We start from the raw sequence: 27911 nt of genomic DNA on the forward strand, positions 1-27911 counted from the left end.
GCCCCCGCCGCCGCGGCACCATGTCGGCCAAGGTGCGGCTGAAGCGGCTGGAGCAGCTGGTGCTGGACGGGCCGCAGCGGCACGACAGCGTGCTCAGCGTGGAGACCCTGCTCGACCTCCTGGTCGGCGTCTACGCCGAGTGCAGCCGCGACTCGCCGCTCCGCCGCGACCGATACGTCTGCGACTTCCTCGAATGGGGTGAGCCGCGGCGGGGGCCGGCGCCGGGCCGCTCTCGGGCGAGGGACGGGACCGCGGGCCGGGGGGCCGGTACCGCGCCGGTGGGAGGGGAGGGCCGGGGCCCAGCGGCCAGGGGTCTGGTACCGGCCCAGTGGGAGGGGAGGGTCTGGACCCTCCGGCGAGAGGCAGCGAGCTGGCCCGGGAGGGGAGGGCGGCCCGGCCCGGCCCGGCGGGTGCGGAGCCTCCGTCGCCGCCGCCGGGCCTGACCCCCGCCGCCCCCTCCCAGCTCCGCTTCGGTCCCGAGCGGGCCGCTTGGCCGCCGGGAACAGGAACAGCGCCCAAGTGTCCTTGGTCTGAAACCCTGCTCGGCTTAACCCGAAACGTCAGGCTAATCCAGCGCCTCCTCGGAGCGCTCCCTCCCTGGGGGCGGGGGGGGGAGCCCACGGCTCGGGCTGCGAAACGCGGCTCTTGTGCCAGATTTGTTGCTGTTAGTTGAGAGGGTGCGGGTGTCTTCAAGGGAAAACGGTTACCGTTCATCATGTATTTTTTTTAATCTGGGCATACCCCCGATGGGCAGAGTAGTTCCAGGCAGCCTTTGTAACAGCTTTGTTTAATGGTTTCATAGCATTAAGCAACCTGATAATGGGAAACCTTCAGTAATTGGAGCATGCTGACCAAAAAAAAAAAAAAACTTTTATCCCAAGTATAATCACGAGGATTTTTGTCCTGTCTTGTTAGTTAAAACTATTGACTACAGGTATGTGGATAACAGAGATACATCTCTGGTGTATACCTAAATGAATCTGTGTTAAAGTGGTCATGGTGGCTGACTGGTTTATTCAGCTGAGTAAGTTATGAATAATACTTTATGATGAAGGTGACTTATCTTCTCTATGGAATAAGAATTGCAGGGGAGGGTGGAGAGAGAGATCATTGCTCACGAGTATATTGTCCCGTTTATCAGCTGTTCCATGCATATACAGTTAATTAGGCTTTTAAAGATCTCTCTCAAAAAACAAAACAAAGGACTTCCTAAGGGAGGGGGAGTGGCCGATTTACTTCAGTAAATGCAAATGCGTGTCCTTAGTAATACAGACTACTGCCCTAAAATGTAGGGACAGCTGGTTCTCCTTAATTTCTGTGGGGACCACCACTCTTTGTCATACACTAACAGACTAGGAGGATTCACTTCCTGGACTCTTGTATTGACGTCAGTAATGCGATTGCCAACTGAATAATTAACCACTTTATCACATCTGCCCTGAAAGGCTGCAGCCAGGGGAGCATTGAGTATTTGTTTTGTGGTGGGAGCTTTGTACATCATCTGCAAAGTGCAGTCTGGTTTTATACTCTTATTCTCAAGTTGATGGCTTGAATGAGCAAGCAGGTACAAACTGTTCCATGTGATATATCAGACTATGATCATACTTCTAGGTTCTGAAATTGGGGGAAGGATATGGGGCAGGCCAAAGAATGATACACTTCTGTACTGCTGTTGGTGGTTGTGCTTTAATGATTGAACCCTGTGTTGTCATCTTCTGTGCGATGGAGAGGTAATTTATAAAATTGCTTCTTTTAATTCTATTTATTGTGTTCACTGAATATAGAAAGGTTACTGACTTGATGAAAAGTATAGCTAGCAATAAAAAGTGTGTAGTTCTTACTGCAATGTGGGATTACCCTAGTATAACAAAGTGTCTATTCAATAAATAATTGAAATGTATGTGAGCTACCATCTGGTGCTGTAAAGCAGGGATAAAAGTTTGTAATCCAGGCCCTTCATGGTAAGGGGATGGGCCTAAATCTGGACTGCTGTGTGTTTATGTTCCATCAACAAGGAATCCCCTTAAAAGCATTTGAAGTTGATAGTGTGTGTTCCTCCCTTTCCTTCAAGCTGTTAAAAACAAATAAATGCCACCAACAAGACACCTTTATCTGTGTCCTAATGCCCTCACAGTATGTTTCCACTGACAAGGAACTAGCTTCTGCCTCCAGCTAATAAGGAAAATACCATACCAAACATGCTAATCTTCCTCATGTCATGATGTGCAGTCTTAATTACAGTCTGTTTCTGTTAGAAGATATTTGGGATTGATGTGCACAAGTTTTGTGTGCTGTTATGTACCTGTGGTGGCATGAGATTGTAGTTAAATATTTGGGCTGTGCTTTGAAGACAAGCATGTTTCTTTATCAACTGTAGACAAGGAATTTCCTTTTGACAAAATGGAAACTTATCACTGACAATGGAAATAATCTGCATATTAAGATTAAATTAAACTGAGTTATATAATTAGCATTTCTTTACAATTTTGGATTTACAATTGGGTGTGAGGTATCTCACACACAAACTTCCCTTAAAATGGTTAAGTGTGGCTAAGGTATTGTTTGCGTTCTTAACTGACAAGAGAAAGTAGAGTTCAGGCATGTTAGATGAGACGGAGGTTTTTTCCTGCTTGTGGGAATGCAGATGCGATATTGAGTTGTGGGTATTTCTGCTCTTTGAGACCAGCACACTAGTGCTTATATTCTGGAGAAAGCGATTATGGGAGAGGGGAATCAAGGAGTGGAAAATTAAGTCCCGCGTTTATCCTTTGAGAGTTAGGACAGCTTCTCTGAGTCACAGAACCTCTGTAGAAGCTTTGTGCCTCACCGGCAGAGATTGGTGAGCCCAAACAGTGGATCTCAGAGCTTCTGTCCTGTACACCTAGCTACTGCTTCCTGGCAGTCCTGCCACAGGCTTACTTCTTCAAAATCTTCTTCCTATTCCCTAACTATAGAAGAGTGTAGGGTGTGGCCATTTTCCTTGAGGCAGCCTGTGACTGCCATCTCTTTAGAAATGTAAGAATCTGCCATTTAACCTTGGCAGTTGTAGCTTTCCCATGGTGAATGGAGCTCTCAAATGTACTATGTTTTCTCTATACTGGAAGTATAATAAATTTTTTTTTTTATCCAAAGTATCTTTGGAGAAGGGCTAGCTGAGCTGCAAGTTAGGAATTCAAAAGTCCTTTTCTTCCAGTTTACTTTTATTTATAATCCTCATTGAATAAGGTCTCATCCAACTGATTATCATTGTATTGTTTATATAATAGATATTGAAGTAATGCTCAGTATTTTTAGTGGAAATTGAATCCAAGTCTGTTACATAGCAGACTTGCGTGTAACCCTAATTGTACATGTTCAGAAAGAATTTGCCAAATCTGTGCTTAGTGTTCTTTAAACTGTTGCTACGTATGCTGCTCCTAGAGTGCAAAATAGAATGAAGAACCCTAACAGTCCTGTTAATTCTACCTGTACTTTCTCATTGCTCCCTGAAAGTCATCAGTGAAACTGGGCTGCTACAGCCCTTGTGTCTTTGAAGCCAGACTCCTTGACCATCTCTGCTGGCCCTTCTGGTGTACTAGGGCTGTCAGGAGAGCAATCTAGCTGCAGTCCTGGGAGCCGTTGGGACTGGTTAGCCCTTCTGGTGTACCAGAAAGCCTGTAAAACAATCTGCATGGCAGTACTTTCTTTGTCTAAAGCTGACCCAGGACACTAGTAAATACTACATAAAGCTATCCTGCTATTCTGGAAAAGACAAGCGCAGAGGAGGGTATGTGGCCTTTGGAGTTATCAGATGGATTATGCTACCACACCAGTGCTGAGGTGCTGCAGAGTGGTATGATCCATGCACCACAGAGGAACCTCCTAAAAGACTCTCCCTGCAGTAGGAGTATGCTCGCCCTCGTTCCACGTGATGAGGAGAGAACTACACGAATGGTGGACCAGCATGGCTACAGCTCAGGTACCCATGCATCACCTCTCCTTTGGCTTTCAGATACAGTGTGTTCTTCGGTATGGAGTGCCTTGTTCAGTCATGCCAAATGATCTTAATCTTTTATTATCTGGTGCCAGATGTGCTGGAATCCTAGAACAGCTGCTCACAGGGCACCTTGCTGGCTAGCACCATATGCGTGCACATCTGACACATCACCTTGTTTTACAGGAGCTATCTTTGGCTGGCTGTAGCTGGTGCTTACTGCCCTTTTCTTCTAGTCAGCAGAGACTGGCACAACTGGCTGCTCCATTTTTGAACAGCTACTGGCACTGTTTGCAGCCAATATGTGAGAATGTTCAGAGAAGAGTCTGACCAGAATGGGCTTTTATTTGTGTTCAAAATGCTCTTGGTGCTGCATAGACTCTTTTGCTCCAGCCTTTGTTTCCTCTGACCCTGTTTTGTACTGCTGGCGTGCTGCAGAGGGCAAGATGGCACATGTCCCCACAGAGCTGATGTCTCTGTGGGGACATGTCAATGTTGTCTCACTCCTGGACTGTATAATGGCTGGTCTTCTCTGTGAGAACACCTCAAAACCAGTTTCAGAATAGTTTGCGCTGGTCTGAAGTGTAGTGTTTTTTCCTTGAGGTAACTGTCCAGCATACTTCTGTGGATCATTCCTCCTGATAACTTATGAGCCATCTGTTTGAATGCTAGCTTATCTTCTGCATTCTCAGTTTGTGAAGGTCTGCTACCCAGCTGGGCTAGTGTTCATTTTTTTTTGTGAGAAGAACTTATTTTTAGGGGGCCTGCAGCTCTGGGGAAGAGGAAGAAGACTGCCAGCCAGTGAATGGCATGGGTAGACCAGCTGGGCACCTGCTGCCAACCCCTTGGAGACAGCCTGGCATAATAGGCAGGCAGTGGATGCTGTTGTAGTAGCAGTAATATATTCCCACTCTGGGCTAGAGGAGGGAAAAATGTGCAGAGCACTTGCAACAACCTCTTTAGCCTAGCCTCAAGCTGCCACTTTATGGGATATACCTATTATATTTGAGACTGGGTGATAGATGGAAAAATCTTGCACAGAAAGTTCACCAGAAAAGTTGCTGTTGTGATGCCTCAGCGCAGTGAATCACAAATCAGTAGCTTTGGGTCACTGTAAGGATTGGTACTTAAGGTTTTAGATCTTACTGTTGGCGGAGCAAAAATAGGACTCTGACTGAGCTTTGCAAGTAGTCGGTCTACCCCCAAACCTGCTTTCTCCTCCCTCCATCTCTTCTTAAAGAGGTACTTTCAAATGAAAGTATGAGAGTATTGCGGGGTGATCTTTCCCTCAGAAGAATTTAGAGCCTGCATTCTCTCTGTCTGAAATCAGTTGCATTTAGAAGGTCAACGCTGAGTGCAGATGTGGCTGAGAACAGGTCTTCCCAGCCCTATATTAGAGCATCTTCAAAACTAGCTGCAGAGTAGACCTAGTCCTCTCACTGCCAGAGGTGCTGATTTACTATAAAAACCTACAGATAAGGGTGAAGGCATGGTGTGTGGCTGAGCATGTTACTAGTATAGAAGACAGAAACCATTCTTAACTATTTTGGGGATGAATTTAGTGGTGTCAGACTCTGAGGGCTGCTATTGAGGATTTTTTTCTTTGTTGGTGGCCTTTTTGAGTTGGGACACCAGGAAAAAGTGCCGCTTGATAACACCTTATCTCTTAACTTCATGGTTTGTTAATTTTCAGATTCCTCTCTTCTGTCCCTTTACAATCTCCTCCCCCCCTCTCCATGCAGAAATATTCTTAGAAAGCCAGGAAGCATCCCCATCCTCTGCTAGTTTGTATAATATCCTTCCTTCTCTGTGCAGGCAAAAGCTGTGCAGTGAGTGATAAGCCTGTTGGGCAGAAGAAGTGAGCTTGATTGGGTAATGAAGACAGCTGATGAACAAGAGGCTGAATGTCAGCCCGAGTTCCTTGTTCTGCTGTCCTCTATCTACTTTGACAAAGAGTTGCAAAAACTGCCTTATTAGCTTTAATAGGTTTGTAGTCAGGGTTAGTGATCTGAAGACATGAGGTTCAAAGCTTGTTGCTGTATGTATGATGGACCCTTTACAGTATCTGTTCTAACCTGTTATTTTAAGAATGAGGCAATATTTTTAATGAGTTTTACTGTAATGGTTTATTTTGCAAAACATTGGCATTACATGCCAAAATGATGTTTTGACAGTGTGAAAGGAATGTGGTTTGGAGGATGAGATATACATTGGCATATGCTGTTAAAATGACAGCCATCTTAGGCACAGCTTGTCTTTTGTCCCATAGAAGGAATTCAGTATCACTTTTCTCCTGTGGGTAGACCTGCTAATAAATAGCAACTATCTTTACAGAACACTTGAGGAATTGTGTGGTGTGTTACAGGCCATGACCTGTACCTTGTATTTTAACTTTATGTATGAAAAGTCAGGAAGGAGTAGAGAAGTCATTGGTAAATTTGTCTTCATATAGAAAAAATGTGTGCAGCTAGTAGTCTTTTGTTCGTGGTACAAGATCATGTATAAAATACAGTAACAGTGAGTATCCCGTAAGTCTAACATTTTTCTGACTTGTTTCTCTTAGAAATGTAAATGATTTTAATATTACTTTTTCATAGGTGGTACTACTATCAGTTGAATTTTGCCAAGAAAATACTTCATTTACGTCATTAAAACTTCTGTGGTTGGCACCAGTTGTGCATTTTCACTGGAGAGAAACTGCCTGGATGTTGGTTTAGTCAGCAGATTCAGTGCAATGAACTTTTTTTATCAGCTGAAGTTGAACTAACCTTTTTTTGCAAATAATTCGTATGTGGGAGTGAGTCAGTTCTTCTACACCTACTAGAAACAAATGGTTTTAACTGTGAGTCAGAACTGAAAAGACTTGTTTCATTAGTGTTTTTTATAGCAAGCTAATTTTGCTTTATGATTACGTACTGATGTATTGGTTTTTAGAAATGTTGGTCTATAGCTGAGGTTATTTGGGGCTGTTAAAGTACTTGAGATTCTTCAGACTTGTAAAATTTACATTTTATATCTGTCTTCCATAATTTGAGGCAGTTCATGCCAGCTGTTTTGAGATGGGTATTAAAAAAAGAAGAATTATGATACATTTGTGATTGTTTAGGCAAGTATTAGAGCCCTTAACAGAATATAGTGCCTAGGATTAGGAATAATTGTATGGGTTTATGTTTTGATTTACCCATGTCTGAAAAGATGAATAGGATGATGGACCACAAGCGAATCTGTTTGGAAAAGTGGAGAAGGGGCTTATTAAAGCTTTTTTCTAGATTTGTGCCTTCGATAATGCTCTAAACAGTTGAGATTGGTTTTCTGAGTCTTTTGCAAGGTACACTAGGGAATTTCAATCTAGTCTTAATATAGCTACTGAATAGCTTGTATCATGCTCACTAATGTATCTGACTGAAGCTCTAATATTAAAAAAAAATTTTTTTTAAGTAAGTGCATTTGGTTGTGGTTCAATGTGAACTATTCTTTTTAACTGTCTTCTCATGCTAAAATATTCCACACTATTTTTCATCAACATATGCAGATTTTTGGAATGCAACCTCTCATTTATAATGACCTTTGTTCCCTATATAATGAATGTAGCTTTCTTCAGTATGAAACTGCATGCTGTTTTCTTAAGCCCTGATTTTGCATAGACCTCAGTAATCATGTCTGTAGATATACTTACAGAGCATTCAGATTAAGTATGTGCATTCATCATTGCCAGCTGAGGCCTTAGGCATCCTGAAGTGCCTGAAATCTTAATTTCTGTCATTCATGTCATCAGGGTCTTAACACTGAAACCTGTTATTATTTAACCATGGCCTAAAGCTTCAAATGTAACTGGTACCTCTGGATGCCCAACCCAAGACCTCTATAGAGGAGTCTGAGGTTTGGAAAGCACTGAGTATGCTTTCATTGAATATTGAATCCTTAAAAATGTATGGAGTTTATTAATCAGGTACATGTTAATGAAGGCTAAGATCTGCTTGAGTGCAGTGCCATTGAGGACTGACTATATATATAGCTGCCTTTCCTAAGAAGGCCAACAGAAATCAGAAACAACATCAATTCCAGATATATCCCAAATGCTTTTCACAATGTATAATTGTTCTCTGCCATACAAATAAACATGGATAATTGCTTTGTGAAGGCCTACTTGCAACATATTTATGCCAGTTTAATGAGATTTGCTTATTGATGATTTTAGAAAATTTTATACAAAATTCTGCTTGGACATTGAATTCAACTTAAACCTAGGTTATATTGTTTTAGTTTTCATCAGAAAAATCAGTGCAAGATAAAGTAATGCAAGCCAGATTTAAGTATATATTCAGTAGTCTGCACTAGTTTAGATCAGTCTTAAAGCAGAGTTGCAGCTATCCTAGCAATACTGTGCTTTTATTGGGACTGTTTGTGTTGTTCATGGGACATGGATTTGTTCTTTTTTTTTTTTCTTAATAGAAAGTTTAACTTTGCCCAAAATATAGCAATCACTATAGTAATATGTTTTTGTTGTGTATTATGGTTCCCCTGCTAGTAACGGTACCTTAGTCTAGGAACTAAACTATATGCCTTCCCTTGATAGATGAGACTTGTGGAACAACTTTTGTGTTGCTAGAAATTCTCTGAATGTACATAAAAATAATTTGTGCTTTAATTTGGTTCAAAAGCTTCAATTAAAAATGAGGCATGGCAAGTATACTGGTGGTGGAGGAAGGGAAGATGGACATAGTGGTTCTTTACAACACTTTATCCTGTCTTACCCATCTCCTTCGTCTGTGCACATCTCTGTCTAGTGGAGCTTGACATCTGCAACTCTGGAGTCTGAGGGGGGAAAAAACAATACATACCCTCTCCCACCAAAAAAAATTTTTTTTAAATGCAGGGCATAACAAACTTAAATCAGTTTTAGAGCTGTGCTAAGTGAAAAAACTCTGTCGTCATCTGAGAAAGGAAGAGGTTTCTAATAATTTCGTGGTAATACTTCTTGGGCATCATAAACCTTTTCCCATCCTTCTGGAATTCCTCTGTCTGGTTTCCCCCTTCCAGAGATCCATGTTTACACTGGGGATAGATGAGGGTAGCCTCAGTTGCCCATATGCCTTAGTATTTCAGCTGCTGCTACAGCATGACTCTGTCTCTGGGTTTGCACATCCTTCTTCAAAAGTTTGCTTCTTCACAGAACTTTAAGTGCTGCGAGCTTCACTGTTGCCAACGTGATTTGGATTATCAGTACTGAAAACTGGAGTGTTCTGAGTGTTTGGGCTTTTGAGGGTTTTTGGGGGTATCTTTGTTTTGTTTTACTGCAATTAAGGTAGAGTAGAACTAGCAGCAGAGTTAATTTATACCTGAAGATCCTTTTGTCATTTTGAAATAAGTTCCCAAAACTTTGCATTTTAAAATGTGTTTAGTCTTTGAATTTAGTTCTCTTCCTTGTGATAAGACCGGTTAGGTTCTTTTCCCTCCAGTTTCTGTGCGCGATGGCCATGTTCTCCTTGTCTCTTTGTAGCGCTAAGAGATGAACTCATAGTGTATATGTTCTGCAGGTTTTGCGGTCCAGCCATATGGCTTGTAAGTTTAAAAATGAGGAGAGAAAAGTTAGATATTTCATTTTTTCCCTAATCTGGTTTCTAGCTGTAGCATCTCACTTCTTTCTCCAGCCTAAATTTGCATAATGGAAGACTTTGTCATAGGTTTCTGGCTATTCTTGGAACATCAGACCCAAAGATGAATACAATGTGTATTTTTCCTAAGGATAGTTACATCTGAATGAGATGTTTGTATTGAAAATTTTAAATGAAGGAATTGCATATCTGTTATCTAGTCTGTGATCATTTGATCTGTGTCCATGGGTGAAATGAGAATGTAACTTACAAACTAAAAAGAGAGAAAATTTGGATGCTCTCTAAGACAAGAGTGGGATCTTACTGCATGCTAGCAGTGGTTCCTTTTAGGATGACTTTGTTGCCCTGGGACCCTCAAGTTACTTGCCCAAAAATGGAAAGTATATTTTTACGGTTGTGAACCTCACTCTATTTGACTTACTACAGGAGAAAGGGAGAAGCAAATGTTTACATGGACAAACGGCTAAAAGTGATCTAAAGTTCACAATGGAATAACTGGTAGCTAGTAAAGGAGATGTTAAGTTATGAATGTAGGGTGAAGTCTGGAGTTTGTGGTATAAAACCTTTCTGCCTTGTATGGCTAACATGGTATTTTTCCTAAATTCACAACAGTTCATCTTTACAAACAGATTTTCTGATAACTTGCTGATGAATCAGCCTGTTTTGTCACAGGGAAGAAATATAAAAACTTTCCTTCTAGGCTGGATTTAAATAGCTGTAGTAAAATGTCCTAGTTGTGTAGCGTGGTGTCACTACATAGAGAAATTAAGCTCAACTATTTTGACTTCTTGATTTTGATAAATGAAGATCTCTATTACAAGTAAGTTCAGCTTTCAGTTTTCTGGCCATTTAATATTTGATTTTGGAATAGTGACAGTATCAAACAGCATGGGGCTTTTTGGTGTGGGTGGTGGTATGTGTGGTTGGGTTTTTTTTTGTTTTGTTTTGGGGTTTTTTTGTGGTTTCAGCTGTCCAGGTACATAATAGCAGACAGTAGGGCTACCTAACTGGAAGCTGTATGAGGCCTGCAGACTGGCTTTATCTTACCCTTGAAAGTATTTATTGGTTATTAGGGCAACTGAACTATGGTTATTGTTCTGTGTATGCTCTTGAGGGCTAGCAAGATTACTGGATTAGATGTAGTGCTGTACCGACATGGTTGTACTGGTCAGGCTTGACCAACTGGGTCTAAATCCGTGGCTGAAAACAAACAATTCTTATGCATCCTGAAGTTGATTGCATCTCAGGTGTATTATAAAGACAAGAAGCCTGATATTTTAAGGGGAAATTTTTCATTTTAAAAAAATTTCAGTGATGAAGAATCTTATACAGCTCTTAGCAAGCTGTCTGGCAGTAATTATGTTCAAAGGTAAAGGTAAGCATATATTTGAGTGATTCAAACCAGGAGTAGAGGTGCCTGGTTGAATTAGACAGAATCAGAGTTACTAGTATTCTAGTATAAATTCTTACTGCCCTTGCAGATAGTATTAAATGTGGTAAAGGTTTTGTTTAATGATTAAGGCGCTTTTTGAGGTTGGGGGTAGCAGAGTTTACATTCTATACTTATCTTTTGCATAGGTGCATTATTTTTCCTTCACACCATGAAACCTCACAAAATTCAATAAAGACAAATGCAGTCTTGCATGTGAAACTGTACAAGTTGAGGGATGAGTGGCTAGAAGGCAGCCTTTCAGAAAAAGATTTGGGGATCCTGGTGAACATCTAGTTGAAAATAAGTCAGCAGTGCGTCACTGTGAAAATGGAGGTTAACTGCATACTGGACTGCATCAGCAAGTGTAGCTAGCAGGTTGAGGGAAGTGGGTTATTCCTTTCTATCCAGCATTTCTGAGGCCACGCCTGGAGTACTGTGTCCAGTTTTCTGTTTACTAGTGCAGAAGAAATATTGGCAAACTGGAGGGAGTCCAGCAGATGGCCTGAAGTATATGATATGCAAGAAGAGGCTGAGACACCTGGGTTTGGTGAATCTGGAGAAGGGAAGGCTGGAAGGGGGATCCAGTTGCAATCTTCAACTGCTACATGGTGGGTTAGAGAGAAAACAGAGGCAGACTCGTCTCAGGTGCGCAGCCGAAGAATGAAGGCAATGGATACAAATTGCAGCAAGGGAAATTCTGACTAGATACAAGGAAAAAATTTCTTCACTGTGAGGCTAGTCCAGCCCTGGGACAGGTGCTCAGAGTGGTGGTAGACTCTCCATCCTACAAGATCTTTAAACCTCAGCTGGACAAGGCCCTTGGCAACCTGGTTAAACTTTGACATTAGCTCAGCTTTGAACAAGGTGCTGGACTAGATGACCTCTGGAGGTCTCTTCCAACCTAAATTATTCTATGCTTCTATATTACCAGTTTTTTGTGTGTATGTTAGCCAATTTATTTAATATCCTCTTAAATAACATTTATTTAAGAGGAAAGAGTTGTTCTTCATAATTCTCAAAATGAAAAATATGTGAAATAATCATTTTTTGTTATAGACAAAGAAGTTCAAACAGCTTGCATAAATTCACCATTCATTTATTCAGTACTCAGTTGTTTACCTTGACTGGTTGACATTTTACTGTGTGATCTCAATATAAGTATTGACAAAATTTTAACTAAATTTTAGACTTGTAAATGATAGGGAACTATACTAAATTTTTGTTCATGTTGTTGTTCTGCCACGTACTAAATAAAAGCAAGTTTCCTTGTTCCTGGAACAGAATTGCCAGAACAGGTTTTAAGGACTTTGAACCTGTGTTTTGTGTCTACTGCTGGTTTCCTTATATCTAGTTGTTAGACTTGGTAACAGCTAAAATATTTTAAAGCTTTGTTACATGTAGCCTTCAGAGAACCCTGCAATCCCCGCATGATTGAAAGTCTGAATCTTGTAGAAAGTAAAGGTTTAGCTGTTCTGCTAGATGTGAGAATGGTATGGCAAAGGGATGTCTAGCAGAATTCTTAATATTCTTGTATCTGATGATGTATGAGTCTGATCAAGCAGTTACTAACAGCACGGTGAAATTAAAATTTTCCTCATAGCTGGAAAAACCTAATGGGAAATATTCACTAGTTTGCGTTTTTCTCTGTAAAATAAGAGCTTGTGTAATGTATTTGCAAATGGACTTGAAATGCGGTTGTTAGTGCTGTTATTCTTTCTTAACGCTACTGCACTAGCAAACCAAGACCCACAATGACAATTTCAGTGTTTTGGAAATTATATATTGCTAAATAGAAAACAGCACAATAAGAAAAATAAACAAGGATAACATCATATAAATGGGATAAAACCCAAGAACTGATTCCTTTCTTGCATTATCCTTCCTTTCTTTTTAGTTGTGTGTTGTGTTAATAGGGTATTGTCAAGTGACACTTGGCTTTCCATACAGTGACTTTGTGTCTGTGTTTTTGAGTACATTGCTTGAAGCCGAGCACCTGGGGACAAAAAACAACTTTCTTCTGGGAAGATAAGATTTTCTTGAAATGTTGATGATTCTTAAATACTTGGACATTTTGTAGGCATCCTTATCAGAGAATACATGCAATTAGTTATGTCATAAAGACATTCGTTGACAGTTATGTATAATATAATGGTCCTTTGCCCTTTGGGCGTAATGATTCTGTATGTACACAAGCAATTTATCATGTGTCTTAATTTTTCAGAAGAAACTTTGAACAAAGTCTTGTGTAGCTATTGCAGTTGCTTTAGTTCTAAGCACTTAGACGTGTTTGTGGTTGATGCATAAAAGTTGTTCCCCCTGTGTTACCATTTCAGTATGTTGCTTCTCTGTTGGGATGTACCTGCACACTGTACAGATTGCCTGGGGGGGAAAAACATGATATGGGTGAAATAACAGCAGTAAATTCTTTTTGGGCTGAGTGTCACTGCATAGAACTGAGAAATGTGCTTCCCCTCCCCTTAAGTCCTCAGATTCCTCTTTTGTTTAATTACTCAGGCTTTTTATTTCTTCATGTTTACCAGCTGTCTATACTTAGAGAAACACCACTTTTCAGTGATGTCTTTAAAACAGCAATGCATGCTTGCACATCAGTGCACTGATTTTGTGCATTAGTGGTTCTAATGTTATCATTGTGCACATTGGGTAAAAGTAGCTGTTACTTCAAATGCGTGCTTGATAACTACAGAATGAATAATATAAAGACTTTACTGGAAAATGTGCTGCAGTAATTTACCTTCAGAGCTCTATGGCGAGCTCTGAAATGGGTGACAGCTGGTGGAAGATAATGGATTATCTTTCTGCAAAAGAGAAGCATGGACAAGACCTACTTCTTACTTCAGTCTCCTCTATCTCATCTTGCCCTCCCCCCCCCTCCATCGTGTCCCATATAATACTTAAGAAACTGTCTGCTACGTTTTCTGAGGGACTTGTGGTGAATGTTAGTTATCATTTTTGTACAAAAGATTCATTGGCAAGGAAATAAATTTAGCTGTGCATAACAATTCATGGAAGAGGAAATCAGCACTGTCTACTTCTAATCTTTTAACCCTTGTCCAGAAATACAACTCCTTGCTGAGGAGTTGTAGGGTTTGAATTAAAATTTGCAGTATTTGGATTCAAAATAAGCAGGTACATCAGTTCGAAAGGACTTGAAAAAGCATCACTTAAAGTCCTGAATGTTGATCAGTACTCTGCAGCAGTGGTCAGACAGCCATCTTCATCACTTCTGGAAATACCAGGTAGCCTGTACTTTAAGGAAAACCTTATGTTGAGATTATGTACTAAAAGGTCTGTTAGGTAAGATTTTAAAGAAGAGAGATGGAACTAATAGCTCTTGAAGAAAACTTTTCATCTGTGATAACTAAAAGATTCCTGCTAGGCATCTGGGTATTTTGCTGTGTTAAAATATGTTCATGCAAGAAGGGTGGGACTCCTAAATGACTTTTTAGTTCTCTGAAAATGCATTTCCGATAGTGATTCTTCAGAAGAGGCCAACTTCTTAAATTTTGATTTCATGGAATCCAATTGTAAGCACTCCTGGCTTCTCTTCCCTTAAAATGCAGCTGAACAGACAGTCACGAATGAACTTTTGCCAGCTACTGCGCAAACTACTCGTGTATCACAAAATACCTTGCAATAAAATTTGGTATGTTTTTGTTCCTTTGTAAGAATGACTACCTGAACACTGTAATAGAAATTGCAACAAAATGACACTTGTTGCTCATGCAAATAATAGGATAGAGTAGTTCAACACATAGCTGTTCCTAATATTGTTTAAAGGTTTCATGGACCTAGTTAATTGTTAAAATGATGCAACTATGAATGTAATTTTAAAATTCAAACTAGGTATGAAGCAAGAGTTAAACTTTTAGAAATGATAATAAAAATGAAATTGCATGGCTGTTAAGGTATCAGTATTAGGGCAGTTGCTGGAAGAATAGTCTTCAAGACTCGAACTCCTGTATAGAAAGTTTGAACAACAAAAGCAGAAGCTTTGTAAGCATGTTCTTCCTTCCCCTCAATTCTGCTTGGTATGTCTGTCTTAGACATCACTGTCATATCTGTGTTGTAGGTGCACCTGTCCATGAAAACTAGACCAAAACTTGCATGTTACTTGAAAGGCTGTGAAACTGCCAACAGATTAAAACTTTTTTTTGTTGTGTTAATGTCTTTGCTGGATTCACAGTGGCAGCCCAAAGATGGAATGATGTGTTACTAAATAAGCAGTCCTGTGCACCTTTTTCACGTGGGTTAATAAAAAGGATGTAAGCAATATAAATATTGAGAATCTTGGAGATGAAAAAGTGAAGAAAACTTTAAAGATTCCATCTCTTCCAGACTTCCTTCCATTAGAAAATTTCTAGTATGTTATGGAGCAAAAGGATTATGTAGCCTCAGCTCCCCAATACTAGCGTCAAAAATAAACTAATGCATCTGAACTACAGTATCAAGAATGAAAAATTTGACAGTCTTTTAAAGATTGCAATTTTGGGACTGAATGTTTTTTTAAAGTGAGCAAATGCAAGTGGAAAAAATTACTTAAGAGCTGAAACAATCACTGAATGATCAAAGTAGCCAAGGTTTATTTAGATGATATTGGAGATAAATCGGTAAAGGAAAACATAAAATTCTGTGTGGAGAAAGAGGAAAAAGGAATGGGGTAGAGCTAAAATGATGCATAATGAAGTGGAAGAGGTCAAAAAACCGTTTGGCTTTTCTCTGTGTAAACAGTTGACTTCATCTATACTCGTTTACAGTTTGCAACAGTTTAAAGTGTTTTGTGGTCTCCTCAGAGGCCAGTTATTTTTCTCTATGTCAGAAAATTTGTGAAAGGAAATTAATGCATCTTGATGGGTCCTTCAGGAACTGTACTTTGAAAATGTAAAATTCTAAAAGCTATTCTATGCTAATAGGGTCTTCCAGTAGCATTTGTACTGGTATACAGATGCCCACTCTGCCATTGTACTGGAGCATTTTGTTGTTTTTTCCAAGTATGAATAAAGGAAAAGGTTGGAAGCCAACCAAATGGAGCCTGTAGTATAGATGAAAGTTTAAAATTGCTAGCCTAGCACAAGCTTGTTCTGGATGTCATGGTACTTGATTTTTCCGGTTTCAAATCAGTAGGCCCTGCTTAGATGGTCCATAAATAAGCTAGGAGTAGGAATCTCTACTTAAATGGGTGGAAATAAATGTTAGGGCAAAGGGAGTATGGATGCAGTTCTTATTAAACAAAGATGGCATATTGATAATCTTACTTTAAATTCAAATAGAGAGGAGTGTGGAAAACTGGTAAGTTGTATTTAAAATGAAAAGCCCAAATGCAGAATGCTGTGTCGGATATTGTATCTGATATAAAAACTCGTTGGGATGATCCTCAGTTGATATGCCTGCTTTGAAGAGTGGAGGAGCAGGATGTGAAGGTGTAACATATATGGTATTTAGAACTGGAAGTATGGTGATTGAAATTCTTTCCATATTTTAATTGAAGTAACTTTAAGACTGAGGAAAAATGATATTTGGTATCAGCTAAGGACTATGAACAGACTTGTGGTTCTTGCTGGCTTCAAGTATGTGCAAGAAAGAGGGGGAACCTAGAACCCAGTGAGCATGGGCTGCTTTGATCACCTGGGCAGTGCAGTAATAGGAGGTATGTTATATTTCGGAATGGTAGCGTGGAGGATATAAGCATTCTAGGAGCCTCCAAGAAGTTTGTGAAAGCCTAGAAGCATGTACTTTTTCCATTAAATTATGTGGTAATGTAGTCCCACAGTCTGTTTGGGTATTAACAAATTGTCCAAAATCATGAACCAGAAACTGCATTTAAGAATTTTTGAAAGATAACATGGCAAAGATATTAAGAAGAGATGGGGGTAAAAATATTAAACCAAAACAAAAGCAAAAATGTGGTTTGTGCTGCACGCAACTTCAGGATAAGGGGAAAGAGACCTTATTCAGTGTATTGTACCTAAACTAGGAAAAGGAGAAAGTGGGGTACAGAAAGGGGGGGCAAATTTGCAGATTGAGGGGAAGAGAACAAAGAGGAACTTCATCCCAGCTGTGCTAAAAAAGCTAATTTAGAATGCTTAGAGGCTTTTAAATGTCTCTAGAAAAAGGCATAATGTTTTTCTGGTTTTATATGCAAAGTGTTTACAGAATAAGAATCTATGTGCAATCTTTAAGTTCTTTGGTCATACTCTAAATCTGCTGGATTTTAAGAATTCACATTTACTGTTCCAGGATTTGACATCTCTGTAGGTGACTATTTGATTTAAAGGATGCTTTCAAAATTTGAAAATATATTAACTGTTATGTATCTAATGTTCCAAATTCTACCTTGTCCAAAAGGTGTTTTTCAGAGATACTAAATGTGCATTCAAAAAAATTGCTTCAAAGCAAGTTTGAGATTGGTGTTTTTTATTCTTAGTTAATAGTAGAAATTATGAAGTAGGTCAGCTTGAAATTTTAGAATAATTAGTTGAAGCTTTTTAGCAGACTGGTAACTTAAATAAGCAACACTAAAACAGAATTTTGCAAACTTCTGGGTTTATTTCTTACTAGTGACATTTTTTTGGCTTTGTTTTGGCCGTGAGTTTTATTAAAAAATTTCCTGTACTGCTAGCAGTACGTGTACCACAGTTTAACTCCATCTCTAGAAATCTACATCTAAGGCAAGATTTGGGATCTCCCTGTAGATTTCTAGTAGACTTCTTTTCCCTGCAACATTAGACTTTCCTTTTTCAATTTAAAATTCAACAGTAGTTTTTGGAAAGTGGGGGTGTAGATATAGGCCAGTTTTGAAATGTGCTGAATCAGAGTTGAACATGAAGGAAAAGTAGCATAGTGAAATAAAAGCATGTTGTTCTTTCCAAGTTATGTGCTATTTAAACTGTCAATACTGTCTGCTTGTTTGTCCGGCTTGTTTGATGAAGTTGTATCCTGTGTCACTGAACGTTGTATAAGAATGGTGTGTCAGACTTGCAGATCCAGATAAAGTTTGCATCATGTCTTGAAAGTCTAAGAGATTTTCCTCTTCCCCTTTCCACTTTCTTCTTTACAACCTCTCTGAGCAAGCGTCAGGAGATTCCCTTGCCCCCAAGTGCTCTGAAACCCCGGGTTTCACCCCTCACCGTTGGATGACCATGGGGACTGCTTCCTCCTGCTACTTATGCCCTGCTTGCCTCTTGGTGTTGTGCTGGTAATGACTTTTAGCACTTCAATTCAGTGAACAATAGCACTGCTGTAAATGGTCTTCCTCTTCAGCGCTTCAGCCAGAGGCATGGGAGGCAGCAGAGCAAGGTAGAGAGCCTGGGTCTGATGTCGCAATGCAACCAGACCGGTCATTATAATTTGGTTGAGTTTAAATACTTAATGCTTCTGCTTCAGAATGAGAATGGCTTTGGTTCTAGAGCTCCTCTTCTAGAGAGGGAGTGTTGGGCTATGGGATTAGGTGAAATGGAGCTGAAGAAGTGAAATTAATAATAAAAAGGACACTCTGAGCCTTTCACTAAAAATGTGTAACGCAAATTTTAGAACCAGACTTGATAATATGTTCAGTAGATTTGGAGAGTTCCTCCTCTTCTGTGTTTTTGAACAACTTCAGCTACACCAAATATTCCAATCCCCGGTTACAGTAATTGCTTGTCACATGTTGTTGTGGCCTTTTCCTGAGACAGAAGTTTGACTTTCATTGACCTTTTAATTAGATCTGGAGCTCTAAGGAAGTTCTGAAACTGGTGTGTAATGCCATAGAAAATGTCCTCCTATATGCTGCTATTTAAAAGGAAGTGAACAGAAAGATATGCCACACCTGTATTTAACATAGTCATTGCTACTGGAACTCATCAAACTGAAAAACAATTCAGGATGTTTATATGTGTAGTGTTGCAGGCTTGAGACAGCAAACAAAATACCAGGTACGGTTCTGCAGCACTGTAAGCTGATCTAAGGCCCTGTCTCCTCGATTTTTTTATTTCCCAGTTTGTGGTGTTGCTTTGTATGAGAACAAAAGTATCAAAAAAAAAAAAAGTAATTCTCATTTGACTCCATCAGCTCCCTTACCCCATTTACTGTACAGCTGCTCAGGAGTCGGCACCAAGGCAGGCTGAGTTTGCGTCAACTAAACTACTGGGGAGTCCTTGTACTGACTGTTTGCCTCCGTGGACAGTGCTATTTAAGATCAGTGCCACTGCAGAAAGAATGCATTTGCCTTTCTGCCTTTCTCCCTTGTGCTGGTGTGGCTGTCCCTCTGACCCTTCAGTGATATGATTCAATTTGCTAAACTGCAAAAAGATAATTGCTTTGTTTTTTGGTGGGTTAGCTTTCTTCTAGTTTAGTGAGCGAATCGGATCAGTGAGGTGAGACCAGCTAAATTTGTTACAGCTGTTGCAAGGGAGAGAGTGGGTCTGTGAAGCTGCCCCTCTGGTTGCAGTGATCTATTAGATTGCTTTAGCTGTTTCATTGAACTATATCTCTAATTCATTCTAAATGTATAGTCAAAGAAAAGTGGTACCTCATAAACTGGATTTCTCTCCTGTCACCAGGAGAGTGTGTGTGTCGGGGGGGGGGGGAGTGTCAAGCAGAGTTTATGAACAGAAAACTTCAACATTTAAAATAAAGGAGGAGGCATGCTGATATAGTACCAATGTAAAATATAAATTTTTCTGTTACCTAATGATATACTAAGCTTTCAGTCTCTTGAGAGAGCAACTGCATCTTGCATGTATCTGGACAAAACAGAAGGTATTTGGTTTATTGTAAATAATTGATGAAATGGTTATGCTACTTGTCTTGATAGGCTTTACTTTTAAGATGAAATAAATCTTGCAGTCAGAAAACTGGAACTTTGCCCATTGATGTTGTGGTAGTTTCTTAATGCAACTGTAGTGTAAACTTATATCAGCACAGTATGGTATCAGACTGAAATTGTTTTATTTCTTAGTAAGATGTGCAACAGATGCTGGGTATGATGATGTTTAGGTTTATACCTATGTTATAGCCGTTGAAATTTGGGTGAGCTCAGATTTGAAGTTTTCTTAATCTTTGGTTTGAAATCATCTGAAAAATGAGTGAAAATGTCATTTTTTGAGCAGTCATAATCCTCAGAACTAGTGTACAAAAATTCTTAACTCTGCTTTTTAGATCATTCATCATGTTGTAAAATCTGAATTCTAGCAATATTTACAACTCTGTTACGGAATGAAAGAGATTGAATCATTTAAATTTTACTGTTTGGAACTAGTGATTCATGTAGAGGCATGAAACTATTTCCATTATTGATGTGCTTGAATATGTGATCTCCCTTTGCTGTGGTTTGAATGATCTCTCCAGCACCTGCGAGATCTGGCCCTAGACAGAAAAATTCAGTTACCCAAAAAAGAATAAAGCTATGTTTAGCAGAGATTTTATTGCGTGGTGTTTGTTGCTGTCTATTTCTCTATGATGCTTTGACATGTACCTCAGAAGATCCTGTTCAAATGTGCTTTAGGTTGGCTAGAAATGAACCCTGCAGTAGTTCCCTGTGCACCCTAATCAGAGACAGATCCACTTGAGTTTCTCCAGCCGCTTCCTGCTGCCTGCCTTGGACTAGGACAAGTACTCTGCAGCTGTGTGTGAGTCAGGTTGAGGGAATGACTTGGTGGGGGGGGATGGGGTAGACAAGTTAGTTTTTGCCTGGAAATGTTTCCTGGTTTGACATACCTCATGGACATTAATGATGATCTGGACAATAGAAAGGAGCAGTGGTGTAAAAGAACAGGGAAGTGAGACCAACTCCTTCATCAGCAGAGTGGATTTGCTGGCTTAAAGTGGTTGAGTAACTCCCCTTTCATTTGTCTCAGGTGTCTGAGATGTCAGAGATTTAGTCCCAGAGGAAATGTCTGATTCAAAAAGCCCATATGTGACTTGATGTGTGTGTGTTTTTCTGGGCTGGGTCTGGTTCCCATGAAGAAAAAAGGATTGAAGGAGACTTAACAGGACATTGGATAGCAACAGTTGTTTAAGAACAGAGAAGATTCTTTGCGGTGAAATAGTAATCTTTTCTTAGTATCTCTCAGTGATGCTGAAGAGGAACGAAAATACCAGCTTTGAAAACCTTATGAAATCCAAATGTGAACCAAGACCTGATATTTGGGACTCTTCAGAAAATCATGACTTGCAGGCATTACAGAGTTTCTGAACAACAGATAGTGGAGCCTCTAAGACTGAAGAGGCTGAATGACTACCAGTGAACCCATGATTGGTACTCAGTCTGTTGAAGGAGCTGTGAACCTTAGGGGAAGGTTAGAAAGGCAGTGCAGCTTCCCTTCTTCCAAAGAATTGTGGCAAGTTTGAAGCAGATATGAAAGACTGAACCACAGACTGCAGTCAGAAACATGACTTCTCTAGGAGCTTTGTTAATTCTCCTGGGAGAGTTGGAGTAGGACTTAATCTCAGACTACTAAGTGGTTTTTGAAATGCCACGGTTAATACTCAGAGGTGCAGGTTTTCTTGTTTGGAATGTGTCATCCTGTGTAAAAAGGTCTGTCTGTGTGCCAAAGGGTTAGGTGTTGTGAAGGTGCATCAAGCTTGTGTATGTTAAGTCATTTCTAGGTTTCCCAGATTAAATGCAAGTCACAATCACATTTTTCTTCAGTCTTAATACTAATGATTCCATCTTCCAAAATAAAGTTTGGTATTTAAAAACAACAGCAACAACAACAAACACCTGAATTGGTTTTCAAGACCAAGGTGTACATTCTTCAATTATGGATCCTTCCATGAGAGTAGCACAACATGAAGATGAGATATTGAGCAGTCAGCTGCTTCAGCTGTTAAATCTCACATGTACGTTTCCCCTCCGTGGTACTTGCGTACATCCTAGCATTAGTGTATGCCATTACATTTAGGTCTGACTTGCTTGTTGGTTATATTTTACCTGACCATTATTTTTTCATAAGTAAATTACAGTCCTATGTATGAAAGTATAGCAGATAATCATTTGGTATTTGTTCTTGCGTATATAAACCAATGCTTATTTCCTCTTTTGCATGTTGGAACTCTGTTGCTGTCTAGTTCTCAAAGAGAAGCAAGATTGCTTTGGCAGGAGTTAAAATGGTAATGCATGTTTGTCACTTGGACTACTTAGAACCATCTGTGTGTTCTTCAGTACATGTCTGTACAAATCTTGAGCATCATCTTTGGTATCTTTTCATTGTAAGCATGAAAGACAGTGAATGGGCTAGTCAGGCAGTTAGCCAGCTATTAGTGTTCGATGGTATCATTCATCAACAAGCTGGCAAATGATAGCATATTGCTGCAGATAAATTCCTTCTATGTAGTACTTGCATTTAGGGCTTGCTGCACAAAAAGTGTGCTTAGTGATTAACAGTGAACACAGATGATGTTTCAAGGTAAATACTCTGCTCTTCTGCCAGCAAATCTTAGTGATGATGGTAAGATCACCACCAGAACTGCTTTTTTTTTTCTTCTTCTTCAAAGCCTTTTCCAATGTCAATACCTTTTTACATGGTAAGAAAATTTTCACATAAATTGTCATTCCAAACTAGTATAAACTAGTATACAAATTCTAAATGCAGGTATTAGTCCTTCTGCTACTGATAAAGCCACTCCTGAAGCAAAATGCAGAAGCTGTAAGCTCCCAGCCTTGGTTTCTGAACAAAAGTAATGACTGCTTTATCCATTTAAATCGTTATGAGGATTTCACATATAATTATATAATCCTAATCTTATCCAAACTCAATTCTATTAAATGCCAACAAGACATCTGATTGAAAGTGGTCAGGTGATTTATTTTACATATGACAGAAGACTTTCATTAAACAAACCAAACTCCATAATCATAACTGCAAGTGGATGTGACTTTTGTGTGCTACTTTCACAAAGGAACTTAAGAAAAAAGTGTTTAAATATCGTTTCTTTCATAATACAATCTTAAATTTCATAATAAACTTATTCTCTTTGCTATTTTATTATTAACTCTCATGGAAAATGCTGGCAGTCAGTCTCAGGAAGATTGAGACATTTTTGGTGTTTTATTAGTGGATATGTCTGTTTTTACTGGCATTTCAGTCAACATAAATAACATCTTATGTTAGAAGAGGTTGTCTTGAAATTATCAAGTACTGATTACCCAGGAACTGTAAAACTTGGTAACCTTGTTCAGGTTATAGAGGTAACTCAGCAGAGTGTGAATCACTTTCTCGTATCTAAGCAGGCTGTTCTGCATGGATTATAAGCTCTTCGCAATGGTTGAGTTCTTCAGTTTTAATCCAGTGGAGCTTGTGTTCGTTGTAATGATAATTAGAAGCACTAAGTCTTGGACCACTGAATTTATTTGTCTAATGGGTGCTGGATAAAATGGTGAAGGATCAGATCATTGAGTAAGAGGGAGACAGAATAAATGAAGTGTAGGTATGTGTATATAATATGCATTATAAATAAGGGAGCAAGAGCAGGGATGAAGTGAAACAAGCAATAGAAAACATGTCAGAGAACACCCCAGTCTATAAATAGCAGAAATTTTACACCACAGCTCTAACAACATATGTCTGGTTTGCAGCTTGGTACATGCTGATTGTCCAGCTAAGCAGGTGACTGCTATATTTCTGCTGTAGCCTTTGCCTTAGTGGAGATGATACTGTGGGTGTGATTTTCCTATTCACTGTCAGTTTTTATGGAACTTATAGGAACTTGGTGTCTTTGGACAACCTCAGTGAAATTTGACAAAGGAGATGAAAGGTCTTGCTGGGATCAGAAGTTGCTGTGAAGAAGGAATGGACTCAGATTGCCAAGCAGGATTGTACATCCCTTATTTCCCTAGGAAACCAGGATTAAAAAAAAAACCCAAAAAACTACACAGTGGACGAAAAGAGGAAACCAGCTAGCACAGGAAAAGGGAGGCAAGGGTCTATAATTGGAAAAAAAAATAAGATTGGAGTCAACAAAGGATGCAAGAATAACAAAAATTTACATTTCTAAAATACCAAGGGGTGAAAATTTCACAGTCAAGTAGAGAGAGGACTGTACTTCTTTAAAACTCAAAAGTGTGGGTTGTAACAGGTATTTATCAGCCCTAGTAAGCTGGTTGGGGCTACCTGGGTGTGGGTATCTCAAGACATGTATACAAGCACTAACTTGTTAAACCTGTCAGCCTACTGTTTTAGTAGCAATATCACAGGAATGCTGTTTCTTTGAAAAGAGTGCACAAAGGGCAAACAAGTTACTTGATTTCTAGAATGTAAGTTATGAAAAATGGTTAGGGAAATGCTAAAGCTCCATTCTCTTTCATGTTCTTCCTACAAAGAGAAAAAAGCATCTCAAAAATAAAATATTGGATGTGCCTGGTGGGAGTATGGCTCTGCAGATGATTATCTGTCACTTTTTATTTTCTTTGATGTTAATATTTTGCAATTCGCATACTTTCCTACCATAACTTTTTGAAAAGGAAGTGAGTGGTTAAAGGCAGTGTGGTGGCAGATGAATTCCTCTGTAACAAAAAGCTTGAAATTATCTTCTAGGTAGATCTTCCTGAATGTTATCATCTTGTTATATAATGACTTAAAACCCAAATCAGGTACAAGAACAATTCTGAACTGTGAAACTGTCTGATTCAGGGCAGTCAAGTATATGATCAGGTTGTCCAGAGAGGTTGTGGAATTTGCATCCTTGAAGGTTTTCAAGACCTGCCTGGACAAAATCATGAGTAACCTGGTCTGAAACCAGTATTGACTGAATTGCCTTATGATTCTTTGTACTGCTGTTATAGTTGTCACATTTACTTTAAACTTGAAGCTGCTGATGATATAAAGCATCAGATGTTCCTGAATATCTGGCAGCTTCTACTTAGTGATTTTTGTGGCTCTAACTTCTGGAACCATGCACTGCCTAGCAAAATATTCAGGGGTCCTATCCTTCCTCAAATTAGAGCCACTGGGCTACTCCACCGTTGCAGCAGCAGCTAGCATCATAAACCCAGCAGTAGTCTTTTGTCCACCATGCCATCAAGTTTATAGCTTTTGTGATTGTAGAGAGGAAAGTTAGAAATATAAATTGAATCATTCAGAATCTGGAAAGAAAGTAAAAATCCATAATGTACCTCTACACTTCTCTCTCTCTCTCTCTCTCTCTCTCTCTCTCTCTCTCTCTCTCTAACCACATTCCAGTTTGGGGAAAAGTGTTGCATTATTTTTCATACAAGGTTGACAATACTGCTATCCTTCCCTGAACCTGCTTTAAGAAATGAGAGGAATTTTTACATTTGCTTCTTAGCTTGCCAGAGAGGCCAGGTTGTGCCCATTCCTAGGACAGCAGTGCAAAGCGAGTGCCTGGTCTGCCAGGCCTGGCTGTTCAGATAATCTCTGCTGGTGTTTCCTGCAGTGTTTGGTCATTCTGAAACAGCTCCATCTTCAAATGTCTTTGATCAGGTGGCGTAATACAAATTTACTGCAGTGCAGATGCACCTTCTAAGAAGCCTAAATCACAAACCTGTACACTTATGTCTGGGCTTCAAATCATGTTTTCAAGTAATTCAAATCTTACAATTTCTTTCTGTGCAGATAAAACAGCCTAGTCCAATCTATTGGGGAAGAAGAGAATGTGACTGGAAAATAATTTGTTTGTAGGTGGAGAATTTTCTTTCATACATACTCTGGTTTTCATTGAAAAAAAATATATATGTTGGCATTTCGCTTCCCTTTACAAATATTGATCAAAACATAGATTTTTACTGGTTTACGTTATATTCTTGAAAGCATGCATTTCTTGGCTCCTTAAAATGAGTTCCCCCCACCCCGCCCTGCATGGCCTTGTGGAAAACCCCCTCCTTCCAAACAATAGTAAGTGCAATAATGCAAAAACAGCATGAGGGAGAGGACGAAGTGATGTATACAAGCATACTGCACATAGAATGCCTATCCCAAATTCTGGTTAGAACTTCAGAGTCATGAATAAACAAACTCTGGCAGTTCCTCACAGATAATGTTACCCTGACAACAGTGTATATATAACAAAATTCAGTAATTACTGCCAACAAAATCCCCAGTACAGTTAATGGTCCTTTTTCTTTTTTTTTTCTTGGATGAAATGTTTTCATTAAGTCTTACATTAACTCCAAATCATAAGTCTTGCCTTTAATATTTAGACTCAAAACTAATCAGTAAAGTATAATTAACTTACCAGTAAATGGAGAGAATTTTGGTTTGGGTTCTTGGTTTGTAAAATAGTGATATGCTTTATTTCCTTTTATCAGTGCTTGATTGTGTGTGAAGGGAAAAGCTGGTGCTCTTTACTAATTATATAGTAGTGGGTATATCAGTTGGCATCATTCTGGCAAACATGACGAGTGTAGGTCTGTCATACCTTTTGGAGCAAGTTTCTGCTCGCTCAATTTTCCCAGTTGTGCGTATGCTGCTAACCTGGATATTAGATGGTTGAGCATAACGGAATGACTACAGTCTCGTGGGGGAGCAGGAAAGCAAATTGGAAGTATTTTTTGATTTAAGTTAAGAGGTAAAAATTGTGCAATCCAATACTTAAAAGCAGTAGGCTACATAATGATATATACAACATTCTACCCCCAAATGTCTGTAAAGTACCAGTTTAAGAGATTTGCTGGTTTGTTGCCACCTCTGTGCTATGATATGTTGCATAACCTCTATTTTAGTCTCTGATAATGAGATTCTGTGAATTTTAGGTCCTATTTTCAAACTTTATTTACTTTTTAAGAATCCTTACATGCTTTGGAAAAAAAAAAAAACTGAATTTGTCCATTTCAGTGGAAGTCCTAGCCAATTTCATATTTTTCTTTATATTCAAACATTCATGTTTGCTGCTAACCTTTCCAAGAGTCATACCACTGAAGTTGCTGCGCTTCTGAACACCAACACTTGCCAAATACTAGAAGCCAGTGTTTAAGTGCACAAATAGCTTGTAAAAATGGTAACTTCCTTTTAGGAGGAAATACATTTTTCATTTACACGTGTTGAAGTAATTCATGTTGATATGTAGTACATAAACTGACGAGATGAAAAGGCAAGACCAGCCTAGGACTCTTGCAGGTTTTTGAATTGAAATGGTACTCAAGAGGATGAAGTCTGCTAATCCTAACATCTTGAAGTATACAATTCCTGGATAGATAGAATTAATCCTCTTCTCTACAGACACTATTTCTTCTATTTACTCAGCTTTAGATACATATTATGCTTGATAATAATTAAACTATTTATTATCTTTTAGTATATTAAACTAATTGATTTCACTTGCTTTGATACAGTTTAATGGATTTCTAAACCAAATCCTAATTTCTAGCAAGATGAAGCTTAATGCACTTCAGAGTAAGGAAAACTGGAAAATAAGAACAGCATGACCGGTTGACAAAATAATAAAAATGCAAGAAATAAGTTTTCTTTTTTTTTTAATGTACAGGACAGCTTATACTTGTATAAGTTTGTCTTCCTGCTTTGAAAGTTGCTTTCAATCAATTTATACTGACAGTTTTTAATAATTATTTAACCAATTATTTTGGTACTCTGTTTACTGATTTGAATTACTGCTAAACTTGAATAACTTTTTTTAATCAATAGTCTGGTTCTCAGATTATCATCCCCCAGAAAGAAGACAATTGGGTGTCATTTTTCCCCCCTCTGAGTTTTAACGGCACCAGAACCTGGTGTTGTGCAAACTTAGTCTAATGATACTCATTCTGTAGTAACAATCCATAACTTGGTAACAGAACTTTTAAAATTATTCTTTATCTGTAGTTCTATTTCCTCAATCTCTTCCTGGTTTGATGGGAGTGGAAGGAGGCAGAAGAGCCTTGCAAAATAACTAATATATATCCATGGTGATATTTACTGGTATAGATGTCTGATTTGAATTG

General features: G+C 39.1%; 1 protein-coding gene across 10 annotated transcripts in view; it reads left to right on the plus strand.

Moving 5' to 3' along the window:
• The first annotated feature begins 6 nt into the window (after nucleotides 1-6).
• The window catches only part of CDC42BPB (CDC42 binding protein kinase beta), a 95864-nt gene continuing 67959 nt past the window's right edge, over nucleotides 7-27911 (plus strand). For 9 of the 10 annotated variants that reach the window (XR_003255739.1, XM_026079405.1, XM_026079406.1 and 6 more), the window contains exon 1: nucleotides 7-198. Coding sequence is in view for 8 of the 10 variants with exons in the window: in XM_026079405.1 (XP_025935190.1) it covers nucleotides 21-198 (178 nt within the window). In the remaining 2 variants the exon portion in view is untranslated. The remainder of the gene's footprint in view (nucleotides 199-27911) is intronic. The other variant, XM_026079415.1, reaches the window with a different exon arrangement.

Source organism: Apteryx rowi, unplaced genomic scaffold (assembly GCF_003343035.1).
Source record: "Apteryx rowi isolate R43461 unplaced genomic scaffold, aptRow1 scaffold_5, whole genome shotgun sequence".
NCBI classification, from domain to species: Eukaryota; Metazoa; Chordata; class Aves; order Apterygiformes; family Apterygidae; genus Apteryx; species Apteryx rowi.